The sequence below is a fragment of the Rhinolophus ferrumequinum genome, chromosome 4 (genome assembly GCF_004115265.2).
Source record: "Rhinolophus ferrumequinum isolate MPI-CBG mRhiFer1 chromosome 4, mRhiFer1_v1.p, whole genome shotgun sequence".
Taxonomy (NCBI): Eukaryota; Metazoa; Chordata; class Mammalia; order Chiroptera; family Rhinolophidae; genus Rhinolophus; species Rhinolophus ferrumequinum.
Genome location: NC_046287.1, coordinates 56,153,617 through 56,169,852, shown reverse-complemented (window position 1 = coordinate 56,169,852; position 16,236 = coordinate 56,153,617). Strand labels below are relative to the sequence as shown.

The window sequence follows — 16,236 nt, the reverse complement described above, 5'->3', positions numbered from 1 at the left end:
TATGTTATCATTTTAACTTTATTTGCAAATGTATGGAGTGAAGATGAGGAAAAAAAAGTGTTCTCAATCCCATAACTTGAACGCAACCATTGTTCTTTCAGAGTGGGTCTGCGTGCAGGGACTTTGCTCTTTCCTGTGAGAGCTTGGCTTTCCCTCCCTTCCGAGGCATAGCCGAGTTGCTTTAAGGCTGCGGGTGGCGTCCTCTCTCACAGTCTGGTCCCATCAGGAGTTTGTAAACTCCTTTTCATATCAAAGCATTTTATAATTTTCTAGAATTCTATCCTCCTTCCCAACACTGACCCCCAAATAGTAAGTATCTTTTGTTATTTATCAGCTTCCCAGGTTGGACTGGTTACTTCTGTATCTTCCCTCCCAATCAGTTGGATTGCAAGCCCTTCATTTTAACTTGAACCTTGCATCTTGTGTAGACTGTTGTCTAGACCATGTGCTCTGTCTGGATTTGGCCCTTGGCTTGTTTTCCTTTTCCCAGAGAGGCAGTGTAGAATGCTGAGAGGAGCCAGATTAGGGTTGGGGTCAGGAGTCAGAGTTAGAGGTCATGGGGTTGATTCGAGTCCCAGCTGCTCCGGTAGACCAGTTGTCCACTTCAATGTCCATATTTTCCATTTCATCCAACTCCTTGCTTTGGGGAGCTCCATGCTCTCTGGGGTGGAGAGACCCTCCAAATACAATTCATTGCTAATGTATCATAGTAAAAACAGCACTTTTGAAAGAGGCAGTCCTGCGAAATAGCCAATGAGTTCCTCTGCTCCAAAAAGTTTGGGGCTCTCACTAGGAAATATTTATTCCTTGCTCCAAAAGTAGCTCATTTTGCATTTTTTTTTTTTTATATTGAGGCTGATGGTCACCAGGATGGTGAACACTGACCTTATTTAGTTTAAGAAGTGCCCAGGACCTGGCCGTGTGACTGCCACAGGACCTCGAGGGCCACAGTGCCCTAATGTGAATGGCTGCCCCAGAATTGGCGTTTCTTGAATTGTGATCACCTGACTGTCTCATAGTGGTGCTTGTAGGAGATGCCAGTCCTCACAAACCAGGGCCACCTTCATGGCTGATTCCACCTGCCCCGCCTCACTGTCTACCAGGTTAGGGTGCTGGAAGTGGCTGGCCTGTCCTCAATGTCTGGCCCAGTTGTAGACACACTTGCCCAGCTTAGGCTCTACCTTTGACGGAGTTTACAACACTTCTCTTTCCTGCTGTACTACCTCTCCTGTTGCCATTCCTGGGACTCTGGGGGTACGGTACCCTGGTAGAGGAAGCCCCAGGGAGGGACTGGGAGAGCTGGGGGCGGGGGGCTTGGGCACCTGGATCCAGCTCTATAGGCTGCAAATCCCCTTACTGAAATTTGGAGGTTTGTGTTTGTTGAGCACATGCTCTGTGTTGGGTGTGCTCTAGGTTTTCCTTTCTGATCTGGATCTTTCCAAACTGGGCTGTCTTCCTCTTTTTGGGGAGGGAAGGTGCCTGACTTTTAAAGCTCTTCTCCTTTTAGCAGTTAGCTGTTAGCACAATTCCTGAGGTTATCACACACTTGTGCTGGAAAGGAAGGGAAACTGGGTGGGGTGGGGTGGGGCTGGTGGTGCCTTCTTGAGTCTCACATCTTGGCCACCAGCTTCCTTCCTGGGGGCAGATGATCTCCCTCTGGCATGGAGGGGCCAAATGGTCTCCCAGCCACATTCTTTCAGGCTCTAGGGGAGTGCCCGGCCACCCATGGTTGCCACTGCTAATCCCTGTCCCTCCTCTCCAGAGTCCAAGGGGTGATTACATTCCCTCCTTATCTTGTTTCCTTTTATGTTATTCTCTCTTCCTGGTATTTCCCTCTCCCTTGTTTTTCTGCCTTCTGGGACCATGGGTCGTCAATCCCCCAGCTGTCTCTGCTGGGATTCTCCTGAGTTCTTCTGAAAGCTCACCCAGGCCAGCCCAGAAGAGTCACCTTTCTACTTAAATTCTTTAAGGCAAGTGGGTTCCAGACACTTTAAAGACACCATCTCAGTGATTATCCTTTGCTTCTGGAAAGCATTCTGGATAAAAGTTTACCCCTGCCTGACCTGCTGCCCAGGTACATGTCACCACCTGGCAACACCTGGTGCTTGCTCCTGCAGCTAAGCCATGACGCTGATAGGAAAACAATTCCAGGTTGCAGTTTTTGACCCCACCACCTGGTTTAATTTGAGATACAAACAACAATAATTACAATATTAGTAACTGGCTGGTGATACACCCTGAGAATTCACAGCATGCATGGCCACTGGCTCGTGTTGGAGGGCGTCTCTCCCACCCCCGTGTCTCTCTGTCTCTCTCTCTCTCTCTCTCTCTCTCTCTCTCTCTCTATATATATATATATATATATATATATATATATACACACATATATACCTCTCGCCCTCTTTGTCTCTGCACCCATCTCTCTCTACTTCACCCCCATTCCCCCCGTTCCAGCTCTCACAGACATAGTGGACCCAGCTGTGGTGATGGGGTTTCTACTTCAGAGGGTTTAGGGGTACAGTCAGTTTCAGAACCCTACAGTGCTGCTGGCCATGTCTTGAACTGCGTCTGCCCTCCAAGGACACCCATCTTCCTGAGGTTCCAGATTATTTGGGGACAGCTTGGATAGGAGGACCCCCTACAGAGGTGAAAGACCCTCCCTCAAATCTTGCCTTTCTGGCGTGGCCTCAGGGATCTCATGAGGGCAGAAGTGGGCCCTGCAGGAGGGTGGGGAGGGAGGAGGAGTACCTTGTCACTCCCAGTGACTTTCCTGTGCAATGCCGGTCCCCTGGCTGGAGTGGTGACACTGGCTGTGTCACCTCCAGGATAGCTGCTGCCCACCTGCCCCCAGCACCCCACTCTGCCTTGATAGCAACCCTCTCAACATATGCACATACACACCTACACACACTCAGGCACACACACACATGTACACGCATACACAGTCCTGTACCCACACATACACAGACACTCAGACACATACATGCATACAGACACACACAGACACAGTCACAGCCCACACAGACACATAGAACACATACAGACACATATAGTCACACACCCACACATACACAGACACGTGTGCTCATACTCGTCTCTCTGCAACTTTGAGGTCCAGTAAGAAGTGAGCCCAGGTCCCTCACCTTGTGTAGGCCCAGCCCCTGCCCCTTTCTCAGGTTTCTGTCTCTAGGGGAGCATCCTGACTCCAGGGGAAGTGGCTGTGCTCCCACTGACTACTGGAGGCCAAGGCTCCCCCTCCTGGGACCTCTTCCATTTGGGCTTTTGCCACTGGAGGCCTGAGAAGGTCTGTCACAGGGGATGGGTCTCTGAATTGTTGTTCGACCGGTTATGCTTTCCTCGGTTATGCTTTCCTCGGAGTTGGCTCCCACACAGCTCAGAGGCCAACAGATGGCTGGTTAGACCAGGGCCAGCGCCCAAAGGTTCCCAGCACCCAGCCTGCCGCTCTTCCAGGAGTGGGCCTTGAGCAAGAGGCAAACCCTGTCTGGCTCCCCTGGTCGCCTTTTGTTGTCCCTGTGCCTACCTATGTGTCTGTTTTAATCCTAGGAGGCTGCAGGGACTTAGAGCCAGGCTCTCCAGCGTAATAACAGGCCAGGCTCTATAAATTATACCTCATCCTCGCCAGTGGGCTCAACATCTGCAGAAAACCAATTAAAGACATTTCGAGAAACACTGAACGCCTGCCTTTGTTATTTAGGAACAAAACACCCTTTTAAGAAGCTGATTCTTAGGGCCTGTGTCTTGAGATTCCAAGTAGCTGGGGCCAGGACATTCCAAACACTTCCCAGGTTATTAGGCTCCAGCACCGCTGGCAGATGTCCGAATTTCTTCATGCTTCGTTTTCCCCTTGTTTTCCTAAGGTCAACATTGGGAGCTGCTTCTGTAATGCACAGAGTTGTTATGGCTTGAGGGTTAGTATTTGATATTGGAAATGGTCTGTACCTCTTCAATGGTTATTATAGTCTAATGATTTTATTGTAAACCTGGCACATATTCCTTGTAAAATTTTAACCCTGACAGAGTAGTTCATTAAAATTTTAAGTTAATTTTTAAAGCAGCGTGGCAAGTGGAAGAAGTTACGAATGACATCAGTGCTTCATTTCCCTCTGACAAAGGCACAGATCTGCTTTGACTGATTATATTGATTAAAAATATAATATTCAGGAGCGAGAGTAACATGTTACTGTCTTACTTCTTAATATCATACTTGTTTTCTTGGACTTTTTTTTTTCAAATTGTAGGTGAAATTTCTTTCCAGTGTTAATGCCCATGATAATAAAATACATTTTTCCCCCATATCTGTCCCCCAAACCTACCATCGAGACCCAGTTTTGTGAGGACCTCTTCTTGGAATGTTGTAATCCATGGAAATCACACAGCTGGGCTCAGCCAGCTCCTGGGGGTGGGCTTGTGCTGGTCACTGTTGTGGCTGCAAACTCCACCACACAGGGGCCCCCCTGAGGCCGGGCTGGGGCCGTCTGCCCGGGATGGTGGGTGTGACTGGCGGCTACAGGTGCAGCTCCCTGGAACCTTCTACTGTGGATACACATTTCTTTAGTGTGATGCTTCAGAATGAAATGGAAGAATGTGCTTAGGAGGTTCCTCTTGGCAGTTGTTAGGGGGCCGACGCAGGAATGTGGGTTTGTGCTTCCCGCTTGCCTCTTTGGGTAGCAAGCTCCTCAACTTCAAAGGCAACTCCGCTGTTTGTGATGTAGGAATCTGTTGCCTGGGTCTGCACTGCGTGCTTGCCACAGCCATAGTTGTCAGATGCGTTCTCTGAGTTACGCCTTGCCCACGCCACGCTTATCCTACGCTGGCTGAGTATTAATCCCAGGCACGCTATGGTTTAGCATGGATCCAAGGAGGCACCAAAAGGCACTTCAACTTCCCTTTCCTAAGCCAGGAACAAACTAGAATTTTGCAATAACATTTGTGGCGGGTGAGAGTCTTAGGCGTCATCTCATGTTAGGCACTCTCATGAAACGGAGGCCCAGAAATCTATTTAGGGACTTGTCCAAGTTAGCTCTGTAGTGGGAGGACTTGGATGGAAACACAGATGGCCAAACTCAAGTTTAACGTGTAAATACTGAAGTGACTGAGACTGCTGGTGATAAGCATGGGTCCAAAGGAAGTATCACCCGCTAGATAGTGACACCTGGGAAAAGTACCTTTGCCCAAAAGGTAGTCCCTGAGCCCATGATGGTTTAATGGCTAAATTATTAATCCTGATCTCTGTCGAGTATTTTATGTTTTTGTTTTGCATGATGAAAAAACACATTATTTTGTTTTTTCCAAAGAAATATAAAAAGAAAAGTGTCACCTTGCATTTGTGATGTGAGCGTGTCTTCCCTGGTACTTGCCCAGTTTCCCCGAAGAGGCCGAGTTCTCCTATAGCCCAGCCCTGTGCCATCCAGTGGGTGAAGGAGGAGGGCAGGTGGTCATGGGGTTTGTTCCTCCAGCACCGCAAAGCCTGCACTTCCCACCTCACTCTCTCCTGTTTCTGTTTCTGTTTCTCGTCTGTCTCCGCCTCCTCAGACTGACTTTTTTCATCTTTCTTCATTTTGGTCAATGTTGCTATTCAACCTCTCAGACCTGGGGTGACAGTCTGAAGTCCGCTCTGCTCTTCCACCCCCCTCCCACCATTGCCTGTAACGAGTGGCCTTATCATAAGGCCTCCTGGCATCTCTTTTAGTTATCACTTCCATGACTGCCCACAGCCATCCCTGACTGGCCTCTGTCTGTCCCCATTCACTCTGCCAAACAACCAAGCACAGTCTTCCCCTCGCAAGCTTTGGAATCAAGCCCAAACCTCCCAGCCAGGCCTGTTGAGGCATCGTGCCCTTTCCCAGCCCAGAGATCACACAAGCCTCTTCCCTGCCCAGAACAGACTGGATTTCCCGCTCTGTTCCTTTGCTCCAGCCAAACTCATGGTTGAATGTATTCCACGCGCAGGCACCCTGCTTGGGGCTGCTGGGGGCGTGGTCTTTGATTCTGGCAGATGGACAGCGTCTCAGCAGCCAGGGCAACTGCTAGCACTCTCCAAGGCCCAGCCACCACATGTCAGCTGGAGACAGGAGCATCCATCTTATGTGATTCCATGAGGATGACGTAAGTGAAGGAAGGTGCAGTTGTTTTCTCATTGCTTCTGTAATAGATCAGCACTAACTTACAGTTTGGGATGTCAGAAATCTGAAATGGATCTCCCAGGGCTAAAACCAAGGTATCCACGGGGCTGCTTCCTTCTGGAGGTTCCAGGGGAGAATCCATTCCCTCCTCTTCAGCTTCTAGAGGCACCACATTCCCCGGGTCACAGCCCCTCTTCCACCTCCACAGCCAGCAAGTTCGGCATTTCTTTTCCTGCTGCCATTTCTGGTTCTCTCTCTGCCTTCCTGTCCCACGTGTAAGGACAGTATAGCCATAGTTGGAATAAAGTTCTGTTAGTTCACCTACGTAAACGTCATTTCCCCAGTCAGAACGCGGCCAGCCTAGCAGGCAGGGCCCACCACTAAGCCGGGATCAGTGAGGGCTCAGTGGATTCCTGCTCCCTGTGAGCACGTCTTCCGCACTCAGTGAGTGACGTCACTGCTTTGGGCCTTGAGAACCAAGCAGTTTGCTGAGCAAAGCAGTGATGGTCAACCAGTGCCGTGGAAAGTGTGAGTCCAGCAGCCCTTTGAGGCCTTTGCCAGGAGAGCCATGAATACAGCAAGAGAGGTCATTGAAAGTGACTCCACTTATAAACAAGATCATGTTACACAGTGAGTATAAAAATGAATCTTGAGAAATGAAACTGTAAATTATAAGAAGAAATTTAGTCCATCTCATGCTTTATAAAATTTGGATTATAAATACACTAAATTTTTAGAACAAAGACAGATCGAATTAAGTATTTGGGGAAGGGAAGGGCAAAATTTTTCCCAAAACAATAACGATTTTTAGAAAGCCAACATTTTTCTTACTACTATGTTTCCCCCGAAAATAAGACCTAGCTGGACCATCAGCTCTAAGCGTCTTTTGGAGCAAAAATTAATATAAGACCCGGTCTTATTTTAATATAAGACCCCATCTTATATAACATAAGACCAGGACCAGGTATAATTTAATATATAATCTAATACCAGGTCTTATATTAATTTTTGCTCCAAAAGACGCATTAGAGCTGATGGTCCGGGTAGGTCTTACTATTGGGGAAACGGGATATGAGCCTTGATCTGCGTGTCCCTGTCGCACTGTGTGTGTTGAGTGCAAGTGAATGGCCATGGGAAAGAGAGGGTGCCTGCAGCTTTGGACTTCACAGAGTGTGCACAGCTGGCCCCTGGAGTCAGTGATAGGCAGCTTCTTCCAGCTTTCATCTCTGCGACTCAGTGATAACACCCAAGGTTTTGCTCAGTAGGAGCTCTGCCAACAAACATGCACTTCAGTATCTGAAGGAGGAGAAACATCATGGCCTTGTACAGTGTCTCAGGGGCCTGACCTCCTTGTGGGCTGGCCCTGGGGTCCCCTGGCCTGTGACCGGGGGTAGGGGAGCCCCAGTGGCCCCTGTCTTGGCAAGCCACCCAGTGAGGGCAGCGATGACCGGTTTCCTTCAATCTTGTGGAGTGCTTAAGCAGGCACCTAGTTTGAGGAAGGAAAGAAGGATTTTGTATGAGCCATGCCAGAAAACCATTTGCAGAGCTGAGTAATGCCAGCCTCAAGGATTAGGAACACTTAGGGGTTTGTGGGCAGGACTGAGGGAGCCTGCGCTTATCCATCTGTAGGAAGGAATATCTTCGAGAGCTATTTTGAAAATAGCAAGACCACGGTTTTGAGTTCATCAAAGCTCTTAGAAAGCAAAAGCCTCAGTAATGGCCATTCAAGCTGACATGACTTTGACAAGCTTTCCCCTGAGAAGTCAAGTGTGTTAGCAAGACAGCGTTATGGTCAAAGGGCTAGGCAATTCTTTTGACCATTTCGCATAGAAAACACCTTACATATGTGTCCTGTCAATGCACAAAGTTATTGTGATACCCGTCTCGGTCTACTTTGTCAAATCATATAAAGATTTTTGGAAATAAAATTTTGGGCATTTATTAAAGGAAGTAATAAATTCTTAGTTGACTGTTTGGAAAATAACTACCATGTGTTCTATGGTAATGGATGACTCCTGGTATATTGTGTGACTCTAGATAGAAGTCCTAGATATCCTATGCCAAAAAGATTTGTGCCCAGATGACAGTGATGTGCTTACAAAGCAGTTTCCACATTGATTAACCCTGGGAGGTCTCATAGCAGTGCTGGGAGTGAGCCTTCTTTGAATCCGTTTATGCCTCAGAAGGCAGGAATTGAGGGCAGTTGTGTAAAGTTGGGTGACAGTGTCAGAGCTAAAGCCGTCTTTAATTCCACTCGGTCACCCCATCCCTGCAGGGCCATTGCTACCTCGGAGGAGCGGAAAGAGTTAGATTTGTACGTGAAGTTCTTTAGTGGCCCCAAGTTACAGAACCTTCTAAGCTGCCTGTGGTCCTTGTTTATAAGTCACGTGAGGATGATTCTCGTCAGTTCCATACCGTATGAGCCCAGATGTGTTTCCATCTTGATGACATACATTTTGATAGACGGGGCTCGTGTGATTTTTGACCGTTTTGGAAGCTGCCGTCAGAGCAGAGTCTGGTAGAGAGACTACCAGCCCCTCCCCAGGCTGCAGAAGAGGCCCAGGGAAAGTGCCCCCAGAAGGGCCTGTGGAGGGCGTTCTGGGGCTGAGGGCTGGCCGGGCAGGCCGCCTGCGAGGACGGCTGCACAGGGTCACTAGCTGTTTCTGGAGCTGGATTCCAGGACCCGCCACCCTGCAGTGGGGGTGCCGGCAGGTGGCTGGGTTCCACAGTTCTTGGTGACTCAGCTGGTGGGCGGGGTGGGCAGCTCCATGCTGCTCTTGACCTTTGCCATGCGGGGGGCTGTGGAGGCATGACCCCGCCAGGCAGAAGGCTCCGGGTGGTCAGCACAGGGCAAAGGCTGGTGGGAAGTTCTGTACAGAAATGGGAATCCTCAAGGATGCCACCAAATTTGCTCTCCTTTCCTGCTCTCTGTATTAGTGAGGCAACCATTTGGGTGACAGCAATTAGGGAGCAAAGACAGAGGAGGTCCGTTCATGGAAACACTCTTCTGTAGTTTCTGAACAAATTGCTGGCCCTCACTTTAGACCCAAGTGGACCAAGCCTGTCCTTGGACTTGGCTCCTCGAAGGCACGGTGGGCACAGGCTTCCCATGTTTACAAACCCGCAGGGGACAGGAGTGCCGTACAATGGCACCGGAGGAGGAGGCTGGAGTTGTTGGTGATGCTGAGCTCAGTTTACACAGGGATGTTTTCTAGCAGTGAGGGTTCCTGGCCAAGACCAGCACCCTGAGCCTCCTGGAGCCAGGCGTTCTCCCACGGGAGGGGGGTGTGCACTGCGCAGGGCTGCTTCGCGTGTGGGCAGTCCCTACAGGTGACCATTTAATGGTTGACTCTTACATGCACTGTGTCTAGTTGACACTTGGAAGTGTAGGGACCTTGGAGTGAACTGCAGAAGGAAAGTTAGGTAAATGTCAGTTACGAGCAAGAATCTAAGTTTTAAAAACACATGGCAGTTTGTAAGATTGAGGAACCAAGATACTAATACTTCCATATTTTGAAAGAGACGAGCTGAGAGCATTGATTTAGTTATTTCTCCCAGGATACTTATCTGTAAGTGAAATTAAGACTCTAGTGCATGTGGTAACAGATGATGACTAGGCTTAGTGTGGGATCACATGAAGGTATAGAAATGTCGAGTCATTGTACTGTGCACTCGAAACTCATGTAACGTTATGTACCAACTACACTTAAAAAAAAAAAAATCCAGTGCTTTGTCCAACTCAGTGAAAATTGTAGGGCCCTCTGTTTGCCTGCTCATTCATTCACCCACCACCCATTCACACCTTCTTTCATCTGTCCATCCATTCACTCATTCTTCCATCCATTTATTTATTCTCCCAGGCATCCATTCATCCATCCACAGGTCCAGCGATGGTTCCTAAGGCCTCTGGGGGTGGTGAGCACCAGGCTGGGTACTGAGCAGATAGGTGTTGTCCTTCTCTTCGGGTGTCAGATCTCAGTGTAGTGGCCTCAGGTTTTGCTCACTCCTTTCTATCTTTAGCTGTTTAAGCAAAGTAGAAGCACCCTGAGCAAAAAAAACAATTGCCAGGTGACAAATGGCTCCATTTCCAGCCCAGGTGGCCCCTGCCTCCTGCTGGCCTGCCTTTCCCCTGCTCCTGGCCGTCACACAACCCCACAACCCAGGCCTTGCTCTTCATGGGGTAAGGAAAACAGAGGGTCTGTACATAGGTGACTGATCCCGGCTCTGAATGTGGCCTGTGCTCCATGGATCGCCATGGGATGCTGCTCGTGAGTCCACCTGCTCTGTGGGCCTCAGGCCAAGGTTGACGACCTGTGATGCAAGAGGGGCTGGCTCTGTGTTTTGTGTTTGGTGCCTTTATTCACGGTGATTTCCATAGGCCCTCCTCTTTGGTCAGAACTTTGAACGACACTTGGGAATGTCTCTCTTGGGAGACTGTGCAGCACTTTTAAGTGTATTTGCTTTTATTCAGGGGTAACTATCTCTCCCCTAGATTATCAGGCAAATTAGCATGTTTTGTGCCCCTTCCTCCACCCCAAAATAAATCAAGCATACAAATTAAGACAAATTGTCACCAGGTTATGACCCTGTGGTTTCAGAAGTCATATTCCCATAGGTGTGTTTAACTGAAGTAGAGATGAACATGGTTTTTCTATTAGTAATGCTTTTTTACAACAGTAGAACTAATTATTAAAACATACTACACATAACTATAAACTAGTCATGATTTTGAAAAATACAATACACCTTTCTGGAAAGTTGGTAATAGAATATATATATATATATATATATATATATATATATATATATATATTCTATTATATATTCTATTATATAATATATATTATATATATATATATATAATTGGATACTTTACTCATTGTTCTTTATTGTCTTCAATCCTTTCTTAGTGTAATTCTTGGTTTCCTAAACCTGAGTGGATAGTTTCTGCATTTATTCTAAACCCTTTATTTCAGAACCCAAACCCTTCCCCTTTATGACAAAGCCCTGTGACCTTTGTTCTCCCAGAAAGATGTCACTACCCACTTCCACTCAGTGAAGGAGGCAGCAAGCCTCCGAGAGGTTTCACCAGAGCGCACCTGGCCTAGCGGGCCTTTCCTGTGGTCAGACTTGGCGAGTCCATGACCTAAAGCAGGAGAAAAAAACGCAACCAGGCATGTCAGGGGCCTCTGAATGCTGGCGAGAGGGGGGCAGGGGGCCATCCCCTTCCTGATGTTATAACTGACTTCCAAACCTGGCGTCTTTGTCACATGTGCCCTGAATGTTACTTTCTCAACTGTCACACAAGCTGAAACACCAAACTTGCTCTCACCATTACTTATCTTTTAAAGGAGTTAAGAGGGTTTTTTTGTTTGTTTTTTAAATCACACCTTTACTAGAACATTACTTTCTACAAACACATTTGAGTGCATCTTAGCAAAGTGTTCCCACCATCACCAAGAACTCTCATTTCTCACAAGAGGTATCACCTGCCCAGGCTCTTTCACAAACAGCAGAGAGGGGGCATCTGGCCAAGTGTGCGAAGATGACAAATGAAGCTGTGCCAGAACCAGCATATGAAGCTGGCAAACGTGTGGGAGAATGGCACCCTGTGTGGGTTGCCCAGGGGGCGCCTCTGCCTGTCACTCTGCAGATGCAGCACACCAGCTCCCATTCGTGCTCTGTCAGGATAGTGTGCCACTGCGAGCCCTTTCCAGCTTCATGACCGTAGTCAAACTCCACCACCCATGTCGAGCCTCGATTTCCTCGTCTGTGACAATGGGTTAATCACGAAGACCTTCCTTGGAGGTGGCTGTGAAAATCAAATGAAATAATGTAAAAATGGAGAATGGTGCCATCAGGTAGTTGACACCCAACGTCTAGTGTCTGCCCGTCGCTTAGTCGTTTGATTCAATTAGTGGGAATAATGAGAGCCAAAGTGCTCCACGATTAGCCCTAAGCAGAAGATCAGAGTGGACAGTAAGTCTATTTTAATCAACCCAAGGCCTGGGGGCTGGGGCTGGGGCAAAGGAATCCTGAAGGGCTCCCCAGCTGGCCCCTGCTGCTGGTCAAGAGAGGGCAGGTAGTTCTATTTGACAGTCCGTCCCCTCGTACAGTGCAGACCTCTCAATGTGCAATCATGAATAGAAAGACCCCTTGCTTCTATCCTCTGTACCACTTCACCCAGCACCACTTTGACAAACACAGTAAATGCAAATCAGTGCCCATGTGCTGATAGTCACACAAAGGTTTCCACATTTCTGTGAGCACTCCTCTATCAATGAAGGACTAAGACTTGGTTTTTATTTGCACTAGTTCTCATCCTCCTACAAGATACGATGAGCAGCACTTTCTAAGTGGCTATAAACGACATTGCTGTTGCTGGTTACAGAAAGTCTAATCACGTCTATGGCTTTGCAAACATCCTCCTCTAGAAGCAGCCTGGGCTGTCCCCTCTCACTTCCTTTCCTCATGCTAGGAAGTGGCTTTCTGAGTGGTTCTCACCCTTTTCACCCTGTTACTGAGCCAGCTGTGGATAAATTCTCCATTGACCTCAAACAGCTGCCTCCCCTGAGGTTTTTATCTACTGGGGAAGAGAAACGAGGTTCGATTAACCAACTGCTGATTGTGTTGTGTAGAAAGCCTCATATTGTGCCAGTAAACTATTGCTCATTTTCTTTTTCCACAGGAATATTTTTATCCAAGATACTTAGGTAAGTTTAAATCACTGTTTCCCTAAGTTGTCATAAAGGCATAGTTGGAAGATACAAGTATGTGTTACATGCCAGAAACATTTGGTCAAAACCTCATTACCAAGTGAATCTTGGAGGGAAGATTGTTTAATCAATCACAGTGAATTTGGAACTATCCAGAGCACACAGTTCAAAACACTTGTTTGTGTTTTTTATACGATTATGATCTGTATTAACTTAACCTCAATCCAGTGCCATTATTTGCAAACCTCCTGTCTGCTCTTAGTTCAGGCATAGCTCATTATTTGAGAATATGATTAGTTTAGTAATTCTCAGACTTTTTGATCTCAGCACTGTGCAGTTCCGAAATTATTGAGGATGCCAAAGAGCTTTTATTCATGTGGGCTGTATTTATTGATATTTACCATATTATTCATTAAAACAGAGAACATGAAAAAAGTGTTTTGGTTTAGTTTGAACAACAGGAGTGTACAAGTAAACACTCGGCAATGGAGCAGTGATGCCATCGGGTGTAGGGCGGCCTCCGGAAAGCTCCGCTGTCCACTTGGGAGAGAATGAGAGTAAAAGGGCAAGTGAGAGCTGAGTCTTCTCAGGACAGTGGCATTGACATCCTGGGCAACCTGAAAGAGGCCCTGGATTCCCTTGAGAACTGCTCCTTTAATTAGTGCTGTTTGAAGATTTTTTGGGTGTATGTCATTTATAACAAGAGAAATGTATTCCATGGTCTTCCTTTTTAATTTTGTAAAGCACATGTTGGAAAATTTTCCATTGGCCTTATATCCTCTTAGAGGTATCTTCTCTTGGTCCATATCTGGCAACAAGTAAAGTGGACCCGCGACTGGTCCTGAAGTGCTGGGAACCGGCCCACTTCCTGTCTCCCTGTTGGCCTGTGCAGGTCTTGTTCTGGGTATGTGGGCTTTGTCTCCCGAGGCAAAGGGTGACCAGTTATCCCATGAGCCCACCCTGCAGGGACCATCTGTTGCCTTTGCTGATGTCCTCCTAGGCCTGAGAAAGCCCAGGGACCTATGGAAGGACCAGATGAAGTGGCTCAACACCCATTCTGCAAAAGTTCCAGGTGCAGATCACCTGGGAGTCACGAGCTCAGAATGCACCCTACCCCCACAGCCCTCATGCCCATGAGGGACACCCACTGGCAACCTGTCCAGCACGTCAGACAGCTCGGAGGGAACTCTCTCCAAAGTGGGTTACTTTCAAATTAAGGGCAGTGTTTCCAAACAGGGGTCAACTTGAAATAGAAGTTTAACTGACTACAGTCAGAAAACTTACTGAATGTTATTAATGATTCCTCTGCACAACAGCAGAAGGAATCCACTGGAGAAGCCACAGCCGGCGTGCGGTAACGCTCTTTGGGTGCAGAGTCTGCCTTTTTGCTGGAGGCATTTTCCTGTTGGTCAGTGTTACAATGTTTTGTTAAAGTGTATTAACAAAAGCTAAACTGTGTCATTGCTGTTATTACTGTAGCAACCTAGTAAATGTGAATAATCTACTTTTCCAGAGGTATCTAAGAGACTGCAGTGCTAGTTCTAAAATCTGTTCCATCTCCTATGAATGAAGAATGACACTCCATCTGTTTCTCTCTTGCAGGATGCATTAATAAATATGGATCTCCGTACACAAAAAACCCAGATTTTGTTAAATGTGTTAAAAGTAAGTATGCCTCATTCCTGTCTTCCTCAAAGCCCTGTGTGTTTGGGTAACTTTAAGCTTTGTTGTGGTTTTCAGGAGGTCTTGAATATTTCCATTTTCTTAAGGGGCTATAGCACCTGCCTGAGGTCCTCTCCCTTGCCATTGAACTTTCTGTTTTAAGCAAGTATGTTTTAGTTTTGAATCGGCAAGAAATGCACACGGTATGAAATTTAAACCTTTCAATAATCAATTCAGTATGGAAAGGGGAGAGTGGTGCTGCCGTGTGGCCCTCACCTCTAGGCAGCCTTACAACAGTGAGTGGAGAGTAGACTGGCCCCTGTTATTTAGGCAGAGGCACCCGTTAACTCAGAAGAGCCAGAAACCATGCATCGAGGGAGACCTGGAATGAGCCCCTTCCCTCAGGGTCACCCGTGACCTCAGCCTCCTCAGGGATCAACCTGTGATTTCAGCCTCCCTAAGGGTCAGCCATGACCTCCCTCAGGTGAACATGGGAACATGACAGCAGTTGCAACTTTGTGTCATTTTGTATTTTGTTTTTAGTTAGCAATTTTTTTGTTGTTGTCAATTTGCCAAACCAGTTTCTTCTTTTTAAAATATGTATTCAAATTTGTTGGGTTGTTTTAATTCCTGGGTTTTAAACTGTCCTTTTTTTCTGAGGTTATAAAACAGTTATCTAATGTTTCATGTTTAAATGTATGCTCCGCCTAGAATTTCTCCTGCTGCAACAGTGAGGTAGTGATCCAGATGTATTCATATTTTATCAGATAGCAGCCCCCTTTGTACCAATACCGCTTATTTAAAATCACTGGGTTTTTGCTCAGAGAGAGGCCACAACAATTGTAGGCTATGTTGTTCCTACGTGAGAGATTTTGTGGCATTAAATTGTTTGGCTAACAAAGACGATTTCTTACTGGGATTGAGACTTTCTCTTCTCCTGGGAGATAAGGTGGGAGGGGAGAATCCCAGAATTGTTTCCTGAGCTGATGTTTAGAGGATAAACCTTGTGCACTGCTGGTGCCAGAAGTATTAAATGCAATCTCTAGCAGATTAGGAAGCTGCCTCCCACGCCTGGTCTCTCCACCTCACCAAGGACCCACCGTGACCCTGAGCAAGGCTTTCACCCCTCCCATCCCCATGGGCCACGTGTGTCATCCTCACGCACTTGACCAGGACACTGTCTGTGTACCTCAAATGACTCCTAGGTGTGACGAAAGTCCCGGAAGCCTGAGGTACTGCACAAATACACCAGCTGTCCTTACAGAGGAGCCCTGTAAAGACTGCTGGGAAGATGTGCCTGGGATGCTGTCACGGGGGAAGGACACACACCCTGCCTCCCAGGTCTCAGTGCACACTGCACCTGGGGTCAGTTCAGGCAACTGTGCACTGTTTTCATCTGTTCCTTCCTAAAATAGTCTTATCTAGTGATTATGGGCAGCTTATCATAACTGAGCGCTCCGGTTATCCACTATTGTTAACATTGAAGCAATAGCCTCGAAGAGGGCATCTGTTAGTGGCCAAAGCGCTCAGCCCTGGCACGCCCCAGGCCTGGGTTGCGCTTTCCCACTGGTGGAGTCACCTGCCCTGTTCACAAGCAGGAGGGCCTGGGATTAGTTTCTGAAGCTCGGTGTTCTCTGCTTTGCCCAGGCCATGTTTGATGATGAGGGAGGATCCCTTTGCCCTTTTCCTTCTGTCAGGAAAGTGGGCCCCGCTTT

At 47.5% G+C, this 16,236-nt stretch overlaps 1 protein-coding gene across 1 annotated transcript in view; it reads left to right on the top strand.

Annotated features, from left to right (window-relative positions):
• GAS6 (growth arrest specific 6) overlaps window positions 1-16,236 on the top strand; it is a 44,841-nt gene that overhangs the window by 2,595 nt on the left and 26,010 nt on the right. The window contains exons 3-4 of the mRNA XM_033104558.1: window positions 12,832-12,856; window positions 14,462-14,524. Of these exons, the coding sequence (XP_032960449.1) occupies window positions 12,832-12,856; window positions 14,462-14,524 (88 nt within the window). The remainder of the gene's footprint in view (window positions 1-12,831; window positions 12,857-14,461; window positions 14,525-16,236) is intronic.